General features: G+C 33.1%; 1 protein-coding gene across 2 annotated transcripts in view; it reads left to right on the forward strand.

The window, feature by feature from the left end:
• The window catches only part of LOC140445368 (uncharacterized), a 40,230-nt gene extending 15,846 nt beyond the window's left edge, over positions 1 to 24,384 (forward strand). The window contains exons 2-5 of one of the 2 annotated variants that reach the window (XM_072537347.1): positions 10,108 to 10,326; positions 15,455 to 15,694; positions 18,188 to 18,438; positions 23,821 to 24,384. In XM_072537347.1, the coding sequence (XP_072393448.1) occupies positions 10,146 to 10,326; positions 15,455 to 15,694; positions 18,188 to 18,438; positions 23,821 to 24,357 (1,209 nt within the window). In that variant the 5' untranslated portion in view covers positions 10,108 to 10,145 and the 3' untranslated portion in view covers positions 24,358 to 24,384. Of the gene's footprint in view, positions 1 to 9,951; positions 10,327 to 15,454; positions 15,695 to 18,187; positions 18,439 to 23,820 lie in introns of those variants that run through there. The other variant, XM_072537348.1, reaches the window with a different exon arrangement.
• The last annotated feature ends 2,229 nt before the right edge of the window (positions 24,385 to 26,613 follow it).

Here is a 26,613-nt window from a genome sequence, read left to right on the forward strand (position 1 = left end):
AGATGATTGACCACGATTCACCGGTTTAAGGTTCTGAGCTCATATTTACATCTGCGATCATTAATCACAAACACAGGGTCATTACAGAAAGAAATAAAACGTAGACTGTTAAAAGTCGATTTAGGAAAGATGGCCAAAATATGGAAGAACTGTCAAACTTTACGAACTCTAAAAATGAGGTTAATCAACTGCTTAATATTCCTAAAACTGACATGCGGATATAAATCTTAACCCTACGACAAGCCGAAAGAAGAAAGACAGACGCCACTGAAATGTTCTGTTAAACTAAAAAACTTTAATTAAAAATGAGTTAAAAGTCAGCAAATGGATATCCCACAAAGTCTATCTCCAACAATTAAAATAGTTTGAACATGTTAGGAGAGCAGACACAAAAACATGAAAAGACTAATTATCCAGGGAAAGGTAGAAGGCTGAGTATCACGGGGAAGATCCCCAACAAGATGGATTGATCAAATTATAGGAACATGCAAAAGACCTATGTATATGTTAAAAGTTAAAATGACCAGAGGTAAAGATCTTTGGTGACGGACAATACACGATATCAAGATGACCCCTACACTCCCTCCGTCAGTCAGGATTAAATCGATAGATACATTAATTATCCAATTTATTGCTGCAATTCATGTTGTATCTCTATGCTGATGCACTGATCTTCTGTATGCCAATAAAGCTCCCAGAAAATTAGAAACTGATGTAGAAAAGAACTTTATCAACATAGATGAGTCGTTTAAGTATCACAAACTCTCATTTAATATGAATAAGTGCAGTTACATGATATTTATAGGAGATGTAGTTAAACTTTGGAACATTCAAATCGTAAAATTGTGTATTATTCCCTAATAAATTCACATCATATGGGGTAGTACCAATTACAAACAGCTTTATCCTCTTAAGATATTACAGATAAGGGCTATTAAATACGTTTTTTAGCTGCCACTCTTTCGTCCAACACAAGATCTGTACTGTCCAAGAAAAATACTCAATACTGAAGCAATGAGTACAGTGCAAGTTTGTGTATTTATAAACGTAAGCTTTCTCAAGTAATTGCAAATATTGCTTTAACACTGACCAAAGATGTACATGACTCTCATACTAGGCAAACTTTTCATACAGGAAGAACGCTTACTTTTATTTATATTTAATTTCGCTTAATTTCTTAATTTACATATTTTTTTTTATTTATTTACGCTGTAACCACTAGGGTTATTAGCGACCTAAAAAATATAATACAGGTAAAGTTAAAAAAAAAATACAATAATTGATACAGTCCTGAGTCTTTAAGATAACTTATCTATTCTCTTTTTTCCTAGGGCTTCCTTCATATTATTTGGGATAGTGTGCTTCTTTCTTGCTGCCTCATATGTTTTACACTGAGTTAGTATATGGTTCACGGAGATTGTTATTTGACAATTTTCACACATTGGCGGCACAGTTCGCGTAAAGAGGTGTTTATGTGTAAAGTTACTGTGTCCTAGTCGCAAACGTGTTATTCTCACTTGATCGTTTCTATTCGCTGTGGGTTGGAGCCACGGTTTCACTAATTGTTTGATTAAGTTTATTTTGTGATGCACTCCACTTATTTTGCCACGCACTTAACACTTTATATTTTATTTCTGACTTGAAGTCATCTGAAGAAACCTCATTAATAAGAATGGAGTCCTGGCTGAAGGATGCTAAGCGGGCTAGTTCATCTGCTTCTTCATTTCCTTGTATACCTGAATGTGATGGAACAAACATGAAGTCAACAGTGATCTTATTATTATTTAGAATATCTATTTCTGATTTGATATGTGAGGCAATTGGATTATTGGTATATAAACGTTTGATGGTGTGAAGTGAGCTTAGTGAATCGGTTATTATGAGAGACGGGGACTGTTTCGACTCTTTTATGTGGATAAGTGCTTGTAATATTGCAAACAACTCTGCAGTGTATGACGAAGTAATGGGATTGAATTTTAATTTTAAGGATCTATTGAGTGTGAGGATGGCTGCACCAACACCGTCTGAAGATTTGGAGGCGTCAGTGTATATCTTATAGTGATTTTTATAAGTTTCCATTTCTATTAAGAATGATTGTTTGATCAGATCTGTTATAGTCTCACGTTTTTTATATATACTAAGGTTAGTATTAATCTTGGGAATTGGTATTAACCAAAGTGGAGAAGTTAGGAAATTTGTTGGGAAAATTTCAGGAAATTCAAGATGTAGGTCATGAAGGTTTCTTCTAACTCTTTCGTAAAATGGTGGATCTAGTCTTGTTGTAGAGAAAGTGTCTTGAAATAGATCTGTAAACGTATTGGTGTAAGTAGGGTGTTCTTTATTACTAGCTATTTTAGAAGCATATGAGATAGAAAGATATTTGCATCGTAAACTTAGAGGTGGTTCTCCTGTTAAGCATTGTAAACTTTCAACTGGGGTCGTTCGAAACGCACCTGTAGCTATTCGTAGAACTGTGTTTTGAACAGTTTCTAAGGTTTTCAATACTGATACTTTGCTTGATGAATAAACTATCGCACCATAGTCGAGTTTGGATCTAACTAAAGATTTATATACATGTAATAGTGTATTTTGATCTGCTCCCCAGTTTTTGCAGGAAATAGTTTTCATAAAATTTAGTCCTGCTTGGCATGATTTTTTAAGTTCTTCTGTATGCTTTTTCCAGGAGAGCTTTTGGTCGAAAACCATAGCTAAAAATCTGATATTATTTGTGAAATTAAGGGTTTGATTATATAGCTTCAGATGTGGAGTTAGAGTGTTACGTTTTGTAATCCGATAGTCCTAGACCATGATTTTAACTGATTGATTGTTTGTTGTAAATAGTTTTGAATAGATGTAGAGTTTTTTCCTTTGGCAAATAAAACTAAGTCATCAGCGTATAATCTTCCTTTGACAATCGGTGAGCATTGTTGAAGTATGTCGTTTATGGCTATTAGAAAAAGAGTTGAGCTTATAACTGGATGGTCTCATGCCAGAGTGAACCAAAAGCCGAAATTGAAAATTTTCAGTACGACAGTTTAAAGTTATGAAGGTGTTATAAAATATACGCAATATGTTATAATCTCTTATAGGATATAAAAGGTTCTAAGACTATTCAAAAAAACATTTCTTTAAGACTTTTAGTAACAGCACATGATTTTGTCTACTTTTAAAGCTGTTTGGTCAGCATTTGCAGTACATGGTTCACTTTGGCAAACTTTTTAGCACTTAGTTCTGTCTGGCATGAGAAGTATAAATAAATTGTTCTTTTTGTTTGTAATCAAGTTTATTAATACATCATTAAAACTAACAATACAAAAGAATTAAATTTTCAAGAATTATGAGTAATTAAATTATACAAATGTGTAAAAAACTAATAGTAGCAATATTTAGATCGCATTGTTCATCTCATTTTCCTCTTCATTGTTATTGTCATTCTCTTCTTCAATGTCATCTTCCAATACTTCACTTTGTTGAAGTTTATTGTAAAATTGGTGATGGCATGGTGGTACGAATTGCAAAAGTGATCTGATATCATTAAGTTTTGCTTGACTTAATTTTCTTCCTTCGGGGTAAAGAATGCTTAAGTTTAAAGAAGCTAGGTTTACAGGTCGGCCTTTCAATCTCTTATTTAGATTTACTGAATAAAATTGTATTTCTTTGTTATGTGTGTATTTAAATTCCATAACTCCTGGATGGTCTTGAGTAAATTTCATTTGTTTTATTTTTAACCATTCTACTTTTTGTTCATCTGAGTCTTTTTTGCGGTTTACCAGATTTTGTTTTAATGCATCCATACTCTTGAAATCCTCTTTTTCTATGCATACTACTTCAAATTTGTTCTTTTTAACTCTTGAGTTTGAAATTATGTTATGCCATTGTGTAGGCACATAAATTTCAGGATGATATTTCAATTTTTTTTCTATATCACCAAAATCGCTATCGTTTTGTAGATATGAATGTCCTGGCTCAGCAAACTTATGAACTACTTCCTTTATGTTTAAAGTAGGGGACTGCACTATGTACATCCATAACGCGGCAATATTAATGTTGCGGTTTTGGCCGCCACATGAGTCAGACCATGCAATCAATATGTCCTTATGATCATGGGTATTTATGAATTTTAAAATACATGATCCTATTTCCTGGGAACCTCGTGAGGCAGTGCTCTCATCCCAAACATGCATTGTCCCGACATTATTTTCAAAATTATGTATACCAAGATTGTAGCATGAAAGCTGCCTCTTATAGTAAACAACTCCTGTGGTTAGTTTAGGAAGAAGCATTACTTTCTGAAGATCAAAACTAATTACTGTAGCTTTCCCTTCTTTACTAATCTTAACGTCTTCATTTATTTCTGAGCCAGCTAACTGTACTTTTCTGTGGTGTAGTTCCTGGTTTAGTTTCTTAGTCTTTAACATTGCTTCATCTTTGTTTTCCTCAGCTGCCTTTATTTCAATGTTCAACCTGTCACATGTTTGACAGGTATCTTTTCGTGGAGATTTAAAACTAAGATTAAAATCACGTCTGAACACTTTTTCATAAAGCGATTGGCTTATAACTTTGTCAACATTTCTCTCTCTTAAACTATCAACATAGAGTCTGTACATTAATGAAAAATTTAAATTACAATCCAAGTATTTTTTTTTGGGATTGAGTTCTACAGTAATGACTTACTATGGTAGGGAAACTTTGTATATGATTTTTTATTGACTCCATTGTGGACGGTGAAGATTTGTTATGAGGCACTTTTTTCCCTCTAAGATCACTTAAATTTCCACTTTTTTTCTTAAGCAAAGCACGATGTACTCTACTACTATTGATTTGTAATATTCCCATAAACATTTTTTTGCATACTTTAATATCTCCGTTTTCAGAAGGGATATAAAATTCACGATTGCCTTTTTTTTTGAAATATCAGTGTTCTTACGACGTCTTATTATCGTTCTACATTTTACAGCACCACATATTATGCTTGTTTGAGTTTCCTAAGACTGTGACTCGTTATAAAACAAATTAAAAAAACTTTCTTTTTGCTGTGCTGTAAGCTTATTTTGGCAGTTTATTTTGCAATTGCAGGAATAGTCATTAAAAGATTTAGAGTGTATGACAGTACCTGAAGTATTGATATATTCTTTACCAGCTGCCCTTTTTTGCTTGCGAATATTTTTTTTCCACTTTTTAGGATCAGATTTTCTCTTCTTGTCTTGAGGTTCTTCCTGCCCTCTGGTATTTTTTTCATCAGTAAAAACACAAAATTATTAATATTTTATATAAGTAAATATTTTACATTACTTTTTTATGTTATAACATAAAAATACTTTGAAACACACATTCACTATGCATAAGACAGACAATTTACGTTCTCTTTTGCCAAAGTGAACTATGTGATTTTAATTTTTTTTTACAATTCCAATATAAATTAATGGAACATATTGCTTCATTCTTATATAGATAGGTAAATACTATGTTCTTAGGTTGGTATAACTGCTCATATTTCACTAGCACTCCCAGTGGACACTGCAAGAAATAAATTTGCACATGGTTCACTTTGGCAAAAGAAACGTTCCAAAACATAACCAAACTTTGATAATGAAGTTTTATGGCAATAAATATTATTATCTTACCTGATTCTGTAATATCCGAATCAGAACTTGGATGGTAATCATCTGAAGACGCATTACTGAAATCAGCGTGTTCATCTTCACTAGAATTTCTATCAACAATGTCATGACGATGTGAACTATGTGCACGGGAAGCCATCTTGGACTGGATGATGGTTCACTGTGGCATATGACTACCAGTACTACCACCCTTTTGCTAAATAGAATTTACTAATTTCCAGCTGATGTTTTCTGTTATTCACATAGTTCGTTTTGGCATAAGTTTAGAACAAAAGTTTGCCTCATAATGGAAATGAAAAAGTTAAAACAAATAAAATGCACATAGTTCACTCTGGCATGAGACCATCCAACTGATCCTTGTGGTACTCCGTTCTCTTGAACTTTTTTATCCGAATTAACGTTGTCTGATCGAACTATGACGCTGCGAGATTGAAGAAAATTGGAAATAAATTTTAACATATTGCCTCTGATATTCCAATTATGCAATTTTGATATGATATTGTATCGCCAGACAGTATCATAAGCTTTATTAATATCAAAAAAAAACTGCGATACACTCTTGCTTATTTGCAAATGCTTCATGTATTCCTGACTCTAAGTCTATTAAGTTATCTATAGTGGATCTATTTTGCCTAAATCCGCTTTGTTGTGGAATAAGAAGTTTTTGTTGTTCTAAATACCATTTCAGCCTTTTATTTACCATTTTTTCTAACACCTTACATATAATATTGGTTAAAGATATTGGTCGATATGACTCAGGTGATGTCCGGGATTTCTCAGGTTTAAGAAGTGGTAGTATTATTGCTTCGGGCCAAGTTGATGGGAAAACCTGGTTACTCCAGATAAAATTATAAAGGTCTAGTAATAAATTTTTCCCATTGTTTGGTAGATGTAGTAGAAATGCTAAGGGGATACCGTCTGGTCCTGGGCTTGTATCTTTGGAAGAGTTTAAGGCTTCAGCAAGTTCTATGAAGGAAAAAGGAACGTTAAGGTTGTGAATCTCATGTCCGTCGAATCCCAATATGTTTTTTTCTACGTTGTTTTTATGTATTTTAAAATTATCAGTGTAATTTTCATCAGTGGAATTTAATTCGTATTGGTCTGCTAACATATCTACGATTTCTTTTCTATAAGTAATTATTTTGTTATTTTTTGCTAGAAAAGGAATCTTATATGGTTGGCCTTTGCCAGAGATTTTCCTTAAGTTTCTCCAAACTGTACTTATGCTTGAAGAGGTATTTAGAGATGAGATGAATTTTTTCCAGGATTCTTTTCTCTTCTTTTTTAAAATGTATCTTGCCTCAGCTCTTCGTTTTTTGTAGTCCGATATGTTTTCGTCTATTTTATGATGCTTTAGTCTATTGAAAGCTTTCTTATACGCTCTTGTAGCTTGGCTGCATTCAGGTGTCCACCACGGAAGAGGTTTATGTTTCTTTAATATTTTTGTTTTTCTTACATACGTCTCTGCGGCTGCTGTAATGATTTGTAAAAATGTACTTAAAAACTTGTCAATGTTGTTTGATAATGTAAAGTTGGTTTGGTTAATGTCCTGTTCGATATGTTTGGTAAAATTAGTCCAATCAGCATTTTTTATATTCCACTTTGAGATAGGCGATTCGATATTTGTGGTTTTCTGATGCGTTAAAGAAGTTATAATGGGGTAGTGGTCACTACCATATAAGTAGGGTAGAACGTCCCATGTTAACGTAGTGGACACAACTGGGTCACACAGAGAAATATCAATTGCCGATGATGTGCCATTATGTATGTTGAATCTGGTTGGTCTTCCGTCGTTAAGTAGATTCAGATTTTGAGATGTTATAATATCTTCTATAATTCGTCCTTTGGGGTTGAGTTTTGTGGAACCCCACATCGGATTGTGGCAGTTAAGATCTCCAACAATAATTCTAGGTGAAGGAATTTGTTCCAAAATAACTGTTAAATCTTCTTGGGATGTAGTTTGATTTGGTGGGATATACATATTACATATATAAATCTTTTGAGGTATATTTATTGCGATAGTTATTACTTCAATAATTTTTGAAGTCACTGATAACTGTGTGCTCATGAATTTTTCATCCACGTAAATTGCTACTCCTCCACTGGCAATGTTTTGGTTTAATCTGTTATTATAAAAACATGAATAATTACGAAAGTTATATACATGGTTTGAATTTTTCAAATTTGTTTCCTGTAGACAGATAATAGATGGGTGTGTTTCAGAGATAATATGTTTTAATTTTTCAAAATGGGTGTAAAACCCATTTAAGTTCCATTGAAGCAGAGAAGTGAATGTAGTTATTCTTTAGAGGAATTATTTACCGATGAGTCGCAATCTTCTTCCGACAATGAAGTTTTCACTGCAGAGAGTAAAACTATGTGTTTGCCAAGTTTTAGTAATAATTTGGTGCTTTTGGTTTTCATTCTTTTATCGGTGTAGTATGGATGTAATTCCGTTAGAAACTTTATAAGTGCATGAGAGTCTTCTGAGTACAATTTTGTTACGCTGATTATGTCTTTTGATCCTTGTATATTTTCGAATAGATCCACTACTTGATCGAAGCTTAATAATTGTTTTTTCCTTTCTACATATTCTCTAACTGGTTCCAGTAATGTTTGGATATTTGGTATCTCATCTCTTAAGTTTTTGTCATCAGTTTTGGTTTTTTTCTTTAATTGAAGCTTAGGTTTTTCAAAGTTTTCTTCGGCGGGTGGCGTGATTGCATCTTCTAGAGTTCTTTTTCCGGTTGCTTTGTTCGAAGTTATCTGGGGTTCGTGCGAATTCATATGTGTATTTTTATTTGGAGGTAAGTGTTGACTTGTTTCGGGTAAGGTTGATTTATGTTTTTGGATATTAGAGGATGACTCAGACGGTGGAGGTGTTGCGATTGTAGTGTTAACTGAAGAAGTGGTCAAATGTATAGATGTATTTTGTAGTGAGCACTGTTGGGTTTGGTTTATTGATAAATTTGGGATTGCTACTGTTTGTAATGTAGTTTGAGAAGACGTAGTTAGTGTGGAGGGAGTGGTATTTGAGATTGTGGGAGTATTTTGTAGATTATCTTGTTGAGTATGATTTATTGATGAATTTTGTCTCATTTCTGTTTGCATTGCACTATACTTGTGAGGATGGTTAGAAGGTGAAATATTTGGACAATTAGCTGCCTGGTGTCCAGTTAATTTGCATTTGAAACATGTTTCGTTTTGGGCTATAAATATGCGGTATGATGTTTGTTTCAACTCGATAATAAAAGATTCAGGTAGTACAAAGTTTTCTGGAAAAGGTGAAACGAAAATTTGTCTTCGGAAGCTTAGAATATGACTGAAGGCAGGATTTGTTGCTCCTATCCGTAGGTATGATATGTCTGAGAGAGGATTTAAACCTAGTTTTATTAAATTGTCCATTATTAAGTTAGAAGGTATGCTTGGACATGCATTGGACATAATTAAGCGGACTGATGGAGTTATTAATCTTCTCGCTTCTAGTATATTTCCACTTACTATTATCTTCTTTGTTTCTGCTATGAATTTATCTACTAGGTTTTTAGATGATAAATATATGCATATTCTACCGTTTGATATACGGGATGCGAAAATTATATTGTTTGGTTCTATATGCTGACTCAATCCTTCAAAATAGTCATTAATTGTACAATTATCTAGAGTGTTAAATAGAATAGCTTGATGTCTGTTTGGGATTAATATACTACGTGGTTGACTAACTGCTTTTGAGTATGATCAATTTTGTGGTAGCTGACTGGAAGATGACATCTTTTAAATGAATTTAAAATCCAACTAAAACCTGTGCTGTCTTACAGCTTTCGTTGTGATACCAGTTCATGGAAATTGGATAATACTTATAACTAATTGCAGTGATTTAGTTAAATATCTAAATCCAAATAGATGAAAAAAGTATATTTTATCTACTCACGATTCCAATATTCAGTATACAAATCACTTTCACTTTTATACTTAATTACTTTTAAATTTACTTTAATAATTGCTATTTAACGAGCACGATAAAGTAGTGCCTAAAACACGTCTTTCTCGCTTGCTGGTCAAACATAGAATCTTACTTTATATTTTAAATTAATGGAAAAATCCTTTCAGTTTAACACAGATTACTTAATTAAATTTTGTACTTAAAACTATATTATTTAAGCTTTTTAAACCCTTTGTTAACGTAAAACTTAATAAACCAACATAGCTACAACTGCTTTTATTTGAATTTAATCTTGTACATTGTGAAATAAATAAACTGAAAAGTAAAATAACTGCTGGCCCGTGTTCTATCACGTTTTAGATAACTCAAAACGTTTTTGTTTTTTAATCTCCAAATCTACTGAAGGTTTGTAGAATGATAATCCACTTTTTAGATTGTCGAGTGTTATAAAAAATCCCAAAGAATATATTTAATGATAATTAAGAAATATAATTATATATATATTTAGTACACTTACTGTGACACCTATTCATTTAATTATAGAAAGACAGCACAAGATATTATAAAATATATAATATAAAATGACTATAAAAAACATAGAGAAACTGCTAGAATCGCATATTGATGAAGGTAAACAGATAATTAGAACTGAAATAACCAACTTAGTCGAACCTGGAGAAAATTATGGCGGAGAATTATTTAAGATAGATGTTACCATACAAGAATCCAACACCAAGAAGGAGGAAGTCTGGCATCTTGTAGGTAAGTAGTCGTTTTTTTTTTTTCATTTTTAAATAACTCTTTGTTATTTATAGAAGTACCCAACAAAACAAAGAAAACATAAGTATTTAAAAAAATGTATTAAATAATCCTGCACACTTTTCCCAGTAATGAATCCATACTGCACAAGACTGTGTACTCTGGAACAGAGGAGGTCTATGTCTTACTGTTGACTTATTATATAATATTAGCTTCCTAAATTGTTTAAATTATCGAACCATCTTTTTCTTGGTCTGCAAATACTTCTTCGAATTATTTCGTGCTATTCGTACTATCCTATCCTCTGCCATTTTATTGTGTTCGTTCCACTCCTGTTTCCGTTTTGTCTCCCATCCATTTATGTCTTTTATATTGCATGCTCTTTTTATGTTTTGGCTTCTGTCCCTATCCAACAGACTTTTCCATGATATTCGTCGTATTTTAATCTCTGTTGTTTTTAGTAGTCGTCTCGTTTTAGATGTGTAAGGTCTCGTCGTGTATGTTAATATAGATCTAATTGCTGCTTTATAGATTCTTGTTTTTGTGTCTTCTTAGGTGTTTGTTCTTCTTGATGTTCTCTACTTGCGTTAAGCTGTGTTGTCGTACTTCTTTTTCAACATCTCCGTAACTAATTATATCTCTTCCCAGAAATCTAAACCTTGCTTCCTGCTTTATTATTTTCCCGTCAATTTTGATTTTACATCATAGTGGGTATTTAGATGTTGTCACACATTTGGTTTTTTCTGCTGATATTATCATATTGTATTTCTTGGCTGTTGTATTGAAGATGTGTGTTGATCTTTGGAGGTCGTCTTTTGTCTCAGAGATTAATGCGGCGTCGTCTGCATAACATAATATTTGGATTTCTTTGTTTCCCATTCTGTAACCATAACTTTTACATACTGCTTGTATTATTTTGTCCATCATTATATTAAAGAGACGTGATTCACCCTGTCTGACTCCGCTTTATACTGGTATAAACTGTGTAAGTTTTCCATTTATCTTTGCCTGTATTCAATTATGGAAGTAGATGTTTTCGATGGTTTGTATAATATCGATTGGTATGTTTCTTTTATACAGTAGGTGTAAGACGTCTTCAAAACTTCGACTTGGATGCGATCGAAAGCCTTTGTCAGGTCTATAAAATATAGATATGTTGGTTTATTGTACACGACGGCCTTTTTTGTGATTTGTATTAGTACAAATACGGTGTCTACATAGGATCTTCTGGATCTGAATCCTTGTTGTTTATCTGATAAAGTTGTTAGTTTATTGATTTTGTTGGTTAGGACTTTTGTGGTAAGCTTAAGTGCGGTATTCAGTAGATACATACCTCTATAATTGTTGAGGTCTTCTTCATCATTTTATTATTAATATTCATTACCTTTCTTGAACATTGGTATTGTTATGCTGTTTATTCATGCGTCTGGTATCTTGCAGTGCAATATTATTTTTTGTATAAGCTTTGTCATCTCTAGGGTTATAATTTCTCCTCCGTGTTTTAGAAGCTTGTTGGTTGTTCCGTCTGGTCCTTGAGACTTTCTATTTTTAAGTGAATTTATACTATTTATATACAATTTCTACTTCCTGAAAACTGATGTCTATTTCGTGTCTTAATTCAGGTACGTTATTGTATTGATTATTATTTTTCTTTCCTTTAACCCTGCGGTACATGGGTTGGGTCTGTCGGACCCATTCAGTTTTTCTAATATCTCTATTCGGTCAGCGAGTCTAAGTACTATCCTGGCGGTCTAGGTACCTTTCGACGGCATGGCCAGCTATAATCCCTCAGTTACTAATGCGTATTGAAGCGATAGTGTCGATGTTATATCTGTTTTCGTTCTCTCAGACCCAACCCGTTCCTTAATGTAAGTATTTTTTTATGAAAGTACAAAACAAAATTTGTAGAGCATTGTTTTTAGAGCTTAGCAAAACAATGTATTCTTACGAGGGAGAGGTAAAACGTTTGCAATGTCTCTACGAAGAAGTGGCAACTGACGAGGAACAAAATTATGAAGATTCAGATTCCGATGAGTCTATTTTTGGAAAATTAGAAAATAAAGATAGTAATCATCACTCAGAGTCTGAATTTGATTTATCAGACACCGAACTACACTTACAAGAATGTATTCCACAAGCTGGGTCAAACCAACATCTTTATTACAATACCAAAGATGGAATGAAATGGAATAAGACATGCGGATCACGAAATGTTAGAGCTGGACTAGAAAATATCATCACAAAACTTCCTGGAGTTATTCGTGAAGCGAAAAGTTGCACAACTGAAAAGGAATGCTGGAAACTGTATTTTAATGACAAAATTATAAAACATATTGTTTAATGTACTAATGTATATATCGAGCGTGTGTCTGTGAGATATAAAGACAGTTCCGATGCGAGCCTAACAAATATATGTGAACTAAAAGCTCTGATTGGCCTGCTTTACTTAGCTAAAGCAGGCCCAGGTTTATCGTGGAGGTAGAACTTCAATTTTTGAGTCTTGGGAAAAAATGGTACGGGCATTGACATATTTCCGGCAACGATGGCTCTCCGCAGATTTAGATTTCTTATGAAGTGCTTACGCCTAGATGATATTCGTACAAGAAACAAACGGAAAAAAGTAGACAAACTTGCAGCAGTTAGAAACGTATTCCAGGATGTAGATAAAAATTTTTAAAAATATTATACCACTGGCCAATATGTCACTATCGATGAGATGCTTTTAGGCTTTACAGGTCGCTGCAGTTTTAGAATATACCTTCCAAACAAGCCGGACCGATAAGGTCTGAAGGTATATTCTTTGCTGGATTCTCGCACTTTCTATACTTATCAATTAGAAATCTTTGCCGGTGCACAACCACCAGGTCCATGTTCTATCAGTTCTGCAGCCTACGATGTGGTTGAGCGGCTTTGCAAACCAATCTCCAAATCCAACCGGAATGTTACACTGAACAATTAGTTTACATCAATTGAAGTCGCACAAAACTTACTGACAAATCATAATCTAATGTTTGAATTTACCAAAGATATGACGATAATGTCTTATATACCAAAACCAAAAAAACATGTTGTTCTTTTGTCAACCCTACACCATGATGACCAAATCGATCCGACAACGGGTGACAAGTAAACCTGAAGTAATAACGTTCTATAACTCTATGAAAGGTGGTGTGAACACGGTTGATCAACTTCCAGGTTCCTATAGAAATACAAAACGTTGGCCCATAGTCACCTTTTATGGATTGCTTGATGTTGCTGCAATAAATGCATTTGTGATAAAGAGAACTAACAAACTGGATCTAAAAACAATCAAAAGAAGATTTTTTGAAGTTATACTTCTATACGCGCGCTCCACGTTGGAAATTTGTATGGGAGTGAATCTGTGAAATCATTACATATGTAAGATAATGAGTAAGAGAGAGACAGAAGATATATTTTCTCTCTCTTCCTCTCTCGAATATAAAAATGTTCCTTTTGTATATATATTTAATATTATATATATTATATACATACATATAATATTATATATATACATATAATATTATATATATAATAAAATATTTATTAATATTATTATTTATGTAATATGTTTTGTATTATTTAATAAATGTTCATAATTATATTAGTCTTTTGTATTTCAAAATAATAATCTCAATCACTGTATGACCCAGAACTGTCAAATTTGAAATACATTTGTGTTATGTCCTCGGTGGTATAGTAGTCAGTATCCCCGCCTGTTACGCGAGAGACCGGGGTTCGATTCCCAGTCGGGGAAGACTTTTTTATTATTATTACACGGTAAATTAAACACATGCATAAGTAGAAAAGTTATGTATATTATTGTCATTTTTAAATACTTATGAATATTGCATTTTAATATGTATTGTAGTATTATATTGAATTGTGTTGCACTGTATTCTAGTGTATGTTTTTTATGTATATTATTGTCATTTTTAAAGACTTATGAATATTGTATTTTAATTTGTATTATATTATTATATTGAATTATGTTGCAGTGTATTGTATTGTATTTTTATATTAATAACAAAATAAACAATGAATTTTACTGCGGAGTAAGTGTAAAAAAATTTTTGCATTCAACTCCTTTCATACATATATGAAAATAATATACATTTTCATCAAAATATTGATTCAATCCTTCATTTACTATCCTCCTGTTACAGGTCAAATGTTGTTTATTAATTGTTAGTAAGTTGTTATTAATTCTGTTTCTCTTTCTGCTATGTCTTACCTATAGCATTACATATGTAATGATTGTGCAGATTGACTCCCAAATAAATTAGTAACGGTGAACGCGTGTATAGAAGTATAACTTCTACCGGCAGTCCCACTGGACTGCCACACCAGTTTTTTTTTAAAGAACTAGGTCTTCAGTTCGTAATGGACAATATAAAAGAAAGAGCTCAATCTTCTTATTTGGCACGATATATAAGAGAGCTTGCTGCTAAAGTTAGTGGTGTTGGACCAGTACAAGCACCTGCGAAAATGCAAAATAAAAGGGGGAGTTGTGCTTTTTGTAGAGATCGTAAAACTCGATACATGTATCACTATTGTAAAAAATTTATTTGCTTGGAACATACCGTACCTGTTTATTGCATACGCATTGATAAAATGACTGAATAAGTTACATACAAGGTGTTTTTTAAATATCGGCCATATTGTAGTACGTAATTTCTTTTATATTTTTAGTTCATTTTCTTTTAATGTATGTAAGTTGTCTTTAGTAGTAGTTCTAATATATGCAACCCAAACCTGTTGTTACAAAATTAAACATAAAAAAATCTTAGTTAAGTTTTTGGGCTTCTCAGACCCAACCCTTTCTTACGTGTATCAAAATATCATCCGTGTACTGAAGGGTTAAACAATTCCGTCAGGTATCTTTCCCATTCGTCTGCTGGTATATTATTGTATTCCTGCAATTCCTAATTAAAAGATTTTCTTCTAATATTATTGTAGAAGTAACTATGTGACCATAAAAAATACTTTTGCAGAATTTTGTGTACAAGTTTTATTTTCTAACGATGGTATCTATAAAACTATAGTTTTAGTACCCAAAAATAGTGGAGATGAAATGTATTCCTGAATTATTTAAATATATAAAACATTTTAGGTAAGATCATTCCACAAAAGGAACGAGCTCAAGCTGCATTTAACGTACAAATTACATTTAAATCCGAAATAGCATTTTATGAGAAAATTGTACCGGAACTTCAAAAATTCCAGAAAAAATATAATATTAAAGAAATACTTAATTGTTTTCCCAAGTATTATGGAAGCAGGTTGAACTTAAATGGAAGTGACAAAGTTGACAGAGACGGTGTGATATTGCTAGAGAATCTAAAGATAAAAGGTGAGTTTGAAGCTAAACTCTATCCACCGAGAAGCGATAGTGCCAGTAAACAACGAAATATACGCGTGTAGGGTTATAAACGTTTTAATTGGCTGGCGTTTAGACCTCTCTCCGCCTATTTCAGATCTGTATTACGAAAATTAAGTGATATTTATGAATATATATTTTTAAATAATAGAACATTTTTGATTCAATGCACATACAAAGTCGGCAATAAATGTTTTTCCCATCCCATATGTCATAAACTTGGGAATAGATATTCATTATACAATTTTTTGTTTGTATTTTTAAATTAAATACTAATACTAAATCAACTGACAACACTGTACACAGCTGTACTGCTGTAACTTCCAATAAAAGAATTTTGAAGAGAAGTCGAACGATAAAGATGCATCCCTAACCACAGTTAGACGATACTTCTGTTATTGCGCTGTTGCCAATTATATTATATGTTATATTTTATTGTGCTACATAGATTTTAAATCCATTTGTTGACAATTATGAAAAATGAGCACATACATTTTGCAATGCATATGGAATGACATTTAAAATAACTTTTTTTTTCAAACCCTTTATATTTTGTGCACTTATTTCTATTTCCGTTAATCAGTCTGGTAAAATTATAATAAATCAAACTTGAGGAAAATGTATGTTATGCATTATTCTTATAAAAAAGATTTACAAATAATAATTGAGATTAGTGGAATAATTATGACAATAAATACAAACAAACGAGGCTTACATGCCAAAAAAATCGTTCGCCTTCCGTTTTATAGCTAACTTGGGAAAAAAAAACGTGGCTACTAAGATGGCTTACCTTGTTGTCGTTAAAAACAATTAGGAAAAACTTGAACTATCACTATCACTATCACCATTACTACCAATTTCTATAATTAACGGTTCAACCATGACCTCAATAATATGATCAAGTTCCCAGAACTTTTTTTCTACTGTATTCTGCACATGCTTCACACAGTTTTTCCATTTCTCCTGGGTAATGTTGTTAAGGGCATCATTTAAAAGGATTTTGACATCTGCAAATTTGAAAGTCTTGTTGTTGGCAGCAACAAAATTTTTAGCATCAGCCCAAATCAGCTCAATAGGATTGAGCTCACAATGGTAGGGTGGCAAACGTAAAACGGTTTTATTTTGAGCTTTTGCGAGTTCATCGATAACATATTTGTTATATTCAGCCTTACGCGGTGCCACTAATTGTAAGAGTTCAACTTTAAGCATGTCCTCATCGAAGTCGATATTTTTTGATCGTAACCAGTCTTTTATTTTTTGCTTTATCCATGCTGTAGTCGGTACTTTCTCACTTTTTCGCGAATGGTAAGGGTAAGGAGCATTATCGAGAACTATGACACAGTTGTCTTCTAAAAGGGGCAAAATATTTGCAAACCACTTTTCAAAACCGTCTGAGTTCATTTCCTCGTGATAGTCGCCACTCTTTTTTGATTCAAACGTCCATAGGCCACCTTCTACAAAACCTGTTTCACTCCCAATATGTGTAAGAATCAGTCTTTTTCCTTTGCCAGATGGATTTTTGAGACCTGCTGAGAGACCTGACAAAAACGCCTGCCTGGAAGATTTCACCGTTTCGTCAACCCACACATGAGATTTTGTATGTCCTGCATTTACCCACGTTTCATCTAAATAATAAATTTTCCTGTTTTCCTCCCGAAATTTTTTAATGGATTTTAAAAAATTTCGCCTCCATAAAATAATCTCTTCTCGTTCTAATAAAGCACTGTTTCTACCCCTACGTACGTATTTAAAATCTAATGATTTTAGAAATTTATGGAAAGTACTGCGTTTAAAATTTGGCAAGCTTTCGTCGTCGTTAACAGCTGCAAGAACTTTGTCTATAGTTGGTATTTCGTTGCGAAAAAAAATTGATGTACAATTCGACGAATAGCAGTTTTATCAAAATCGTCTATTTTGTGAAGTATGGTTTTTCTGGGTTTGTTCTTTTTCGGTGAAGAAAATCCTCCTGTACTTTTCTGTTCCCTAATAATTCTGTACACAGAAGCTTCACCTACTCCGCTGGTAGAAGCAGTTTGTTTAACTATTTCCGATATTAAAGCTTCAGGACGCGATTCCGTTGTCGATTTATAAATATTATATATAACGCTTTTTTCCGTACTACTAAATGCACGTAATTTTGAACGCTTTTTTGGTACACATTTTTTAATGTGTTTTTTATGGAGTCTAATGTGCTGTATTTTTGGAATAATTTTCGAAGTTGTTCTGAATTAAAAAAATTTTATTTTTCACCCTACATTAGTACTGGTACTTTATAAATTTGTAAGTTTAGCATTGTAACACTTACATTAGTTACTTTTATTTGTTATTTTATTGCAGCATGGCTCTAAGGATGGCTTTATAGGCCGAAAGCGAGAACCTAGTAATTAGATATTTTATGCCCTTCAAAAATAATCTTCTTTTTCATTCATTCAGAATATTTTTATTTCTATTTTTTATTATTTGCAGGATACAATAATCTCGATCGATACATTGGGTATAACTTGGAAGATACCAAATTACTACTTAGAGATCTGGCTATATTCCAGTCAACTGTCGTTGCTTTAAAAATTAAAGAGCCCGATGTATTTAACAAAGAGGTTAAACCATTTTGTAATAACTACATGATAAAAACTGCCGATAATCCATTTAAAAAAATGATCTTAGTTATTGAAGAAATTCTTGCAGAATCAGAAGAATTTAAACAATTTATTCCAAAGGTAAATTGCAGAAAAATATTATTTTTAAAATTATCTATTTTAATGAAAAAGTAACACCGAGCTAAGCTAAGATTAATACCAGTACAAAAAATTATATTAACCTCACCAGGCTTCCGAGTTGAACTGCGTCGATTATTATTGCGAGATTTCGACATCCTCTCTGATGTATTTTTCATTGCTTTCGAGGTTTCAGTCTCCCAACTCTCAGAAACTACTACACTGATCACTAATCACTGCACTACGCTACTGAGAATAGCGGACGGTTTATTTATACCGTCGATGTTGACGTGGTTTGGGTGAAGGTTGGGGTGGAGGTTGGCGTAAGGGTTGGTGTGGGGGATGGCATCAAAGTTGGCGTGGGAGTTGTCACAAACATTTCTGACGGTGAGATTTTGATCTTTGGCCTTAAAAATTTGGCTCTTTCTATGGATTTTCACAAAAATGGAATGTTCATAAATCCTGTTTTGGCTTCCACGATTTGTTTGGCCTATATAAGATCAGGGGCAGCCTGCACAAGGAATTTGATAAAATTTGTGTTGCTCATTTGGAATGTTGTCTTTGATTGATTGGACAAGAGATGAAAGTGTTTGTTGAAGGGTAAATATTTTAATCCTCTTGTTTTAAGAAATTTTGTCGATTTTGTCAGTGACACCTTTGATGCAAGGAACAAAAGCTTTCATATGATGACGGTCTAAATCTTTGGGTTGAGATTGAGCGGAAGATTAATGTCTGTGGATGTTCCTATTGATGTGAAGTTTACGGTAACCATTTTTGATAGGGCTTGTTCTAAACTAGAGAGCTCAGCGTGGCTACTTGCATCATCACAAAGGCGTATCAATGTAAAACCAAGGGTATTAATGACTGAAATAAGTTATGAAGGTCAATGATGAGAGTTGGCATGCAAGTAACGAATGGCATAATTGGGTTTTAGATAAACAGAGTAACGAAACCATGGGATTGGTTTTCCTTTTTGATAACGTCGAGAAACGCTATAAATGTATCAGTTTATACTTTCATCGTGAACTGGATACTAGGATGTATACCATTCAGATCTGAAAAGACACTAAAAGCATCCCTGTCGTGGGGCTAAATGACGAACGTATCATCAGCATATCGTACCAACGTGTGTTTGTAGAGTTTTGGCCAAGTACTTACACAATGGTTAGGTAAAGCAGTTGTATACTCTAACAATGGGATGTACAGGAGTGTTAGGTTTATGAGTTTTGGGTAGGCCATATATTCGAGGTGTTCTAGAAGATTTTTCAGAAGGAATTAGAAATTATTCTATGGAACAGAAAAAAAGGTTTTCATAATGATGGCTTTTTGTATTTTCTCTAGATATGTTGTTGGAATATTAAGAAATGGTCTCTAGTCTCTACTAAAAATGAGATTTTAGAGTTTATTAATGTAAAAAGAAGTATTTAGAATAACGGTGGCATTTCCTTAGTCATTTATTGGCGGTAAGAATGACTGGATTTGCATTTGACTGAAGTTATTTCATATCTTTTTTCTCGGAGGATTACATTCAGAATATGAGTATTGGAGTTTCTAAGAACTCTAGCTATGTCTTGTCTAGTTATTTCAGCAAGGTAAACTGAGATGGCTTCTTCAGTTTGACAAATGATTGTCTCAATTGGAATGTAACCTGGGGTAACAGAGTAATCGAAACCTTTTGTTATAGCTTGAGTGGAAATGGTCTAAATAGGTATATCAATAAAGTTGTAAACCACTGTAGTGGGTTTTTAAGTTGTAGGTTTTGAAATTTTTTTTGTCAATTAGATGCCCTAATTTGCGCTTCTCTGAGTTTCGGTCTTAGATTCAAACGTATTTAGGGCTGTTTATGAGTTTACGATGGAAAAACTAATAGTCGAGGGTAGAGTTGAAGGAAAGAGACCTAGGGGAAGACATCCAAGCCGTTGGGTAGATCAAACAAAAATACTAATTAACCAAGGGTTACATGAAGCCGAACAACTAGTTAAGGACAAAAAAGGATGGAGAGAAATCGTGAAAAAACTGTAAAGGCCTGATGGTGTCACCACATCCCAAAAGGGATTAGGACTGAGGAGGAGGATGAGTTTATACGGTCAAAAGTGTCCCATAATATGGGATGCACATTAAAAGAATGAATAGATGAGCAGATATTAAAATTATTGATATTTATGTCATCTGGTTTTTCACTAGTGGAATAAATAGCTTTACGGAGATGCGCAAAATTATCCCTTCTATGAATTTGGAAGATAGAAAAAGAAGTATTGTGTTTGAGTTTTAGAACTTTGCGAATGACTTTATGGTCTCGATAGACTTTACAGAATGTTAAGTCACAAAGAAGACGATTCTTACGTAGCAGCAAATTGTTATACAATGAGGTAAACTGGTAAAATTCCTCCTCATAGAGAAGAATAAAATGTTAAATGGAATAAACATTACAAATTCCTTTTATTTTTTTTTGTACTAAGTCGGCTGAAATAAAAAATATTATAAAAAACATTACAAATCGCCAATGCTGCAGGCTGTGATGATATCCCATGTAAAGTTTAATCTCATCTTCCTGGTAATGTACTGAGAGTTTTAGCGGAGGCAATTAACACGTCTTTTTTAACGGGTCACTTTAGTGATTGTTTAAAATTTGCTAAGGATATTCCTCTATATAATAGTAATGACCATGATTTACCTGCTAATTATCGTCTTAACTATTTGTTACCTTCGCTTTCAAACGTTACAGAAAAATTGGTAACAATTCGAGTGATGACTTTTTTACAAAAATACAATTTATTTTCTTTTTTCCTGTTAATTTGGTTTTCAGTCAAAAAAAAGTACATATTATTATGATGCCATCTTTTTATTCATGAAAAAATTATACTTGGACTTAAGTAAAGATTATGTTGCTGCTGTAGTTTTCTATGATCTATCTAAAGCCTTCGACTGTGTCAAAAAATACTTCTTAATAAACAGAAAAGATGTGGTTTTAAAGGCACTGATACTATAATTCCACTATTTGGAAGAGTGATTTCATCGTTTGAATGCGGAGAAGTGGGGAAAGACGTATGAAAATTCAGTGGCTTATTCTCACTTGTATTTCAACGTTAATTATATTATATTTTTTAAATATTATTTGTTCTAAATAGGCCACAATTATTTATATATAGGTTTTTACTGACGTTTCGATCTCTATATCCAAAGACCGTTTATAAAGATATAAATGATAATATATTTATTTTATTTGTTTATTTTTAATTATTTATTTCCTTTTTTTTAACTTTAAAAACGGTCTCTGGAATAGAGATGGAATCATCAGTAAATTAAATATATAAATAGATATATTGTGGCTTATTTCCAACATTATCTCTAAAACTATAGAATGCAACATGCAAAAAGCTGTAGAAAAATAAATATATCTATCATTTGTATATTTGAAATCGATCTCTTTATATAGAGATCGAAACGTCAGTAACTTAAACGTACGAATAAATATTTTGTGGCTTATTTCCTACATTCCCCTAAAAATACGGAATGTTACAATCAAAAAGCTATAAAAAACAAATAAATTTGCAGAAAGCTTATTGATGCTACTCAGCTGTCGCAGAAGTTACGCTAAAACGTCTATTGACGTGAACTGACCAGGTTCTAATTTTGTTAAGATTCTCTTAAACCAGCGCCCAAATATTTCGGAAGTCATTTCTTTATCATAATATCCTGTTTCTCTTGATTCAAATTGAAGCAAACCATCATCAAGGAATCCTGTATCACTGCCTATAGGGTAATGAATAAACGTCGTCCTTTTCCGATGGAGCTTTTAATCCTGTAAACCAGCCTTCTATAAATGCTTCTCGTTTACTTTTAATATTTAAATAAATCTTGCCAAACTCTTCCGACTGTACGACCTTCGTTAATCCAGGTTTCATCCAAATAATATATTTTCCGTCCAATGCTTCGAATTTTGCGTATTTCTTTTAAATATTTTCTTCTCCGCACAATAATTTCTTTTTTCTTTCAAATAACATACTTTTTCTGTTGCGTTTTAGATATCGAAAGTTCATTTCACTCATAGTCCTGATTAAGACTCTACGAGATATCTTGGGTAAAAAGTGATCGTTTTCGAGCTCTTGAGAACTTTTTCTATGTTGGCATTTTACTCCTAAAATAAAATGAATGAATCTTTTGTCAAAAAACACTACTTGTCTCGTCATCCAAAACAATGTTTTTTCTACCTCTAGTTTTACCGTTTTCTTGTTTTTTTTATTTTCCGATGTATTTTTGAGCACACGATCTAAGGGCTACTTTCGAAACTGCTACAAATATCGACCACTTGGCTAACATTTGATGCCATTTTTCTGCTGGCAATTCCTTCATATCGTATCACTACTCTTCTGACGTTAACATTTTCCGTCTCTTTTGCGGCTTTTCATTTTTGGAATTAACATCAGAATTTTGCTGTCTTCTCTTGGAACAACTCGGTTGTTCGTCCATTGTATTTCAATAATCACAGAATATAACTAAAAATTCGCCATAAAACGACAAACTTCAATAACACTCGGTTTATCATCACAAACTTCAAGTGCACAAAATATATTCACAAAATACAACACAATCACTCCCACCAGCACCGCCTATGTAAATGAATGTTTCTTGCTTCGACACGGGCGGTAGTGATACCGTTACGGTGCTTTACAAATACCCAAGTTGCCAAGTCTTTGAAACAGAATGGGAATGAAATCTAAAATATCGATCTTTTTTTTATAAACTTAAATATATAACAAAACCATGTAAATAAAATGTATTTTATTACTATGTTTGCTAAAATTTTTAGTACTAAAAAAACCCATATTTATGACGGTAATAATAGCTGTGTCGAAGAATTCAGGTTTGTATGACCATAACTGCTACTTGAACAAGAATCGGCTACACTGTACGGCAGCTCGTGGTTAAGTCTGCTACAGAGAAGCACAAATAAATGTATTAATTATACATTCTGTGATTTCTTATAAGAAAACGCAAATTAAATGGGTAGTTTTCGACGGCCGCTGTGTACATTTAAATTTGAGGATATTCTGCGTTTAAACGGTGAAATCACTCTTCCAAATAGTGGATTTTTACTATAAAATGGTTCAGTTCTTACTTGAAAAACACATTTCATGACACAATAATTCTTAAATTGATATCATTGTGTTCATTTATGTTATGGATAAATTGAAAGTACAATTAATTAACATTATGTTTAATATGTAAATAAACAACGTAAAATACAGTTGCTGTAATTTTCATAGTTCTCTCTTAAAAGACCACTTTTCTTTGGCGACCTGCTTTTGATTCTCCTATTTGAAGGTTTTACTGTAGAAATATTAGTATTTAAGTCCAAACTATAAATTACTGTTCTTGTTGTAGGTAAAATTAGCGTGGAACAAAGCAGAAAGCAAAACTGAAGTAAGAGAACCATTTGCAACGATTGTCCACCGTGACCTCTGGCTCAACAATACAATGACAAAATACGAAAGTGGGAAACCACCAAAGAACATGTTTTTTGATTTTCAATTGTACGATTACGGCTCGCCCTCTGTGGATGTTCTAAATTTCATATTTACCAGTGTACAGACAGCGGTTTCTAAAAAGTATTTTGATGATTTATTACACCATTATCATGCACAATTTGTGTCCAACTTAGAACGTTTAAGATGTAATACTGAACCGTTTAGTTATACAAAATTTCTGAAAGAATGTAAGATGGAGTCCGAAATAGTTTTGGGCTGGACCATGGATTTTGTTAGCTTGGTGGTATTTAGTAAAAAAGGCGAAGCACTTCAAGGCGATATCAATTTTGAAGATCCTAAATTCAGACAAATAGTAAAGGACAGGATGATGCCAGAAGCCAAAGAAAGACTGTTTTTTATAATAAGTCAGTGTCATAAATGTAACTGGTTATGAAAACAAACGATAAATGTACAAATTGTTGATTCGATTTTATTTTATTTAAATTATTTTTTCAATGTGTATTTTAAAAATGTTTACTTTTGTCGTCTTTCTTTTTAGAATCTTTTTGTATTAATTTAATTTTTATTTATATTTAAAAGTTGACTCTCTAAATAAATGTATATATATGTTATAACACTGTCTTTATTGCTCTAGTTAAGACTCCTTGGTGGAGAAGAACAGTTTGACCAGTGTTTATGTAGGAAATATTAGAAATAGCTGGTTCATTGAAGTAGTAAATAATGAAATAAAATATCATGAAAGAGCCTTCTGCGTCCAAAGATGAACATTAATTTCTTCCAGTTCTGTCGGTCTTGGGCTTCCTGCAGCCAATCCCTAGCGATTCTTTTGACGTCGTCTGGCCATCGTCTAGGTAGTCTGCTTTTGCTTCTTTTGTCACCTCGTGGTCTCCACACTGTAATTTTTTGGATCCATCGCCCGCCATTTATTCTGTCCACATGGCCCGTCTAGTTCCACTTCAGCCATGCTATGCGCTTTTTGACATCTGTGACGCCTGTACTTTTGCTTATTTCTTTGTTTCTAACTCTGTCTCTGAGAGTCAGTTCAAGTTCAAGTAGCGTTCGTTTCCCTCGTCTTTGGACTATTGTGAGTTTGGTTGCTAAAGCCTTCGTTAAGGAAAGTGTTTCGGTGCCCTAAGTCACGACTGGAAGCACACGTTGGTCGAAAGTCTTCTTTTTCAAATAATTTGGCATGTTTCTCTTGAAGATGTTTGATACAACTTCATAGGCAGCTCATGCTAAAGTGTTTCTTCTGTGTAGTTCACCAGTTTAGTTGTTCCTAGTAATGTGGATTTCATGACTCAAGTATTTATATTTAGGCACCAATCCTATTTCGTTGTAGTCGAATTTTGGATTTTCGCTTGGTACCAGATTTGTCAGGTATTGTGTCTTTCCAAAATTTATGTTTAAACCAACTTCATTACAGGTGGCATCTAACTCAGTTAGCGTAGTTCCAATCTCTTTTAATGTATCTGTTATCAGAACAATGTCGCCCGCAAATCGTAGGTGTTAGAGCATTTCGCCGTCGAAATTGATTCTTTTGGCTTTCCACTCCAATTTTTTTTTAAAATGTTTCAGAACTGCCGTAAAGAGTTTGGGATATAACGTGTCTCTTTGACTGATAACTTTTTTGACTCATATACTCTTTTATCTTTGTGTAGAGTTACTGACACGGTTGTACTACTGTATATATTCGCGATCTGTTTGGAGTACCAATAATCTATACGAATTTTCTATAACGTCATTATGCTGTTTCGTATCGAATGTTTTGGGAAAGTGTATGAACGCTAGGATTGTATTCGATAGATTTTTCTATAATCCTTTTATGCAGTAGAGATGTTGGTTGGTATCAAAGTTTTTCCTAAAACTTGCCTGTTCTATAGGTTGGTACAAATCTAATTTTGTTTTCAGTCTATTTGTTATTTTTCTTGTGAATAACTTGTAGAGGTAGTTAAACAGGCTTATTGGTAGGTAATTTTCGAGGTCTGTTGATATTATCAGGTATCAATTCCGATCCTTGGTTGACTAGTCTTATTCCCGAGTTTTCTAACTTTTCTCTTAGTTGATCATCATCGTTTTCTTAAATTCTGTATAATTCTATATGGAAATCTTCTACTACTCTTAGTAATTCATCTCTGTTGGTAATGATATTTCCACCTTTATTCTTTAATTTCATTATTTCTTTTTTACCGTTTTAAAATGATAATGCTGTTGATATGGTCTTCTTTCAAATGCATTTATATTATTAGGCTCTGTTCATGTATCTGTAGATTTCCTTTTAATCATGCGATATCTCTCTTTCCCAAGACCTATTTCTAACGACACTTTCACCATCCTGCGGTCACTTCTTCTTCTAGTGCCATCTCCACTAATGAAGGTTGGCTATAACCATTGCAAATTCGTCTTTATCTTCTGCTTTTCTTAAGAGCGTCTGTGTGTTTAACCTGGTCCAGTCTCGAATGTTTTTCAGCCAGGATATTTGTCGTCTACCAGGACCCCTTTTTCCTTCGATTTTACCCTTCATAATCAGCTGCAACAACTCGTACTTATCATTTCTAAGTATGTGCCCCAAATATGCTGTCTTTCGCCTCTTAATGGTGGTCAAACGTTCTCTGTCTCTTCCCATTCTGTGCAACACCATTTCGATCGTAATATGATGGGTCCATAGTATCTTCAAAATTCTCCTCCTGTG

Source organism: Diabrotica undecimpunctata, chromosome 7 (genome assembly GCF_040954645.1).
Source record: "Diabrotica undecimpunctata isolate CICGRU chromosome 7, icDiaUnde3, whole genome shotgun sequence".
Lineage (NCBI taxonomy): Eukaryota > Metazoa > Arthropoda > Insecta > Coleoptera > Chrysomelidae > Diabrotica > Diabrotica undecimpunctata.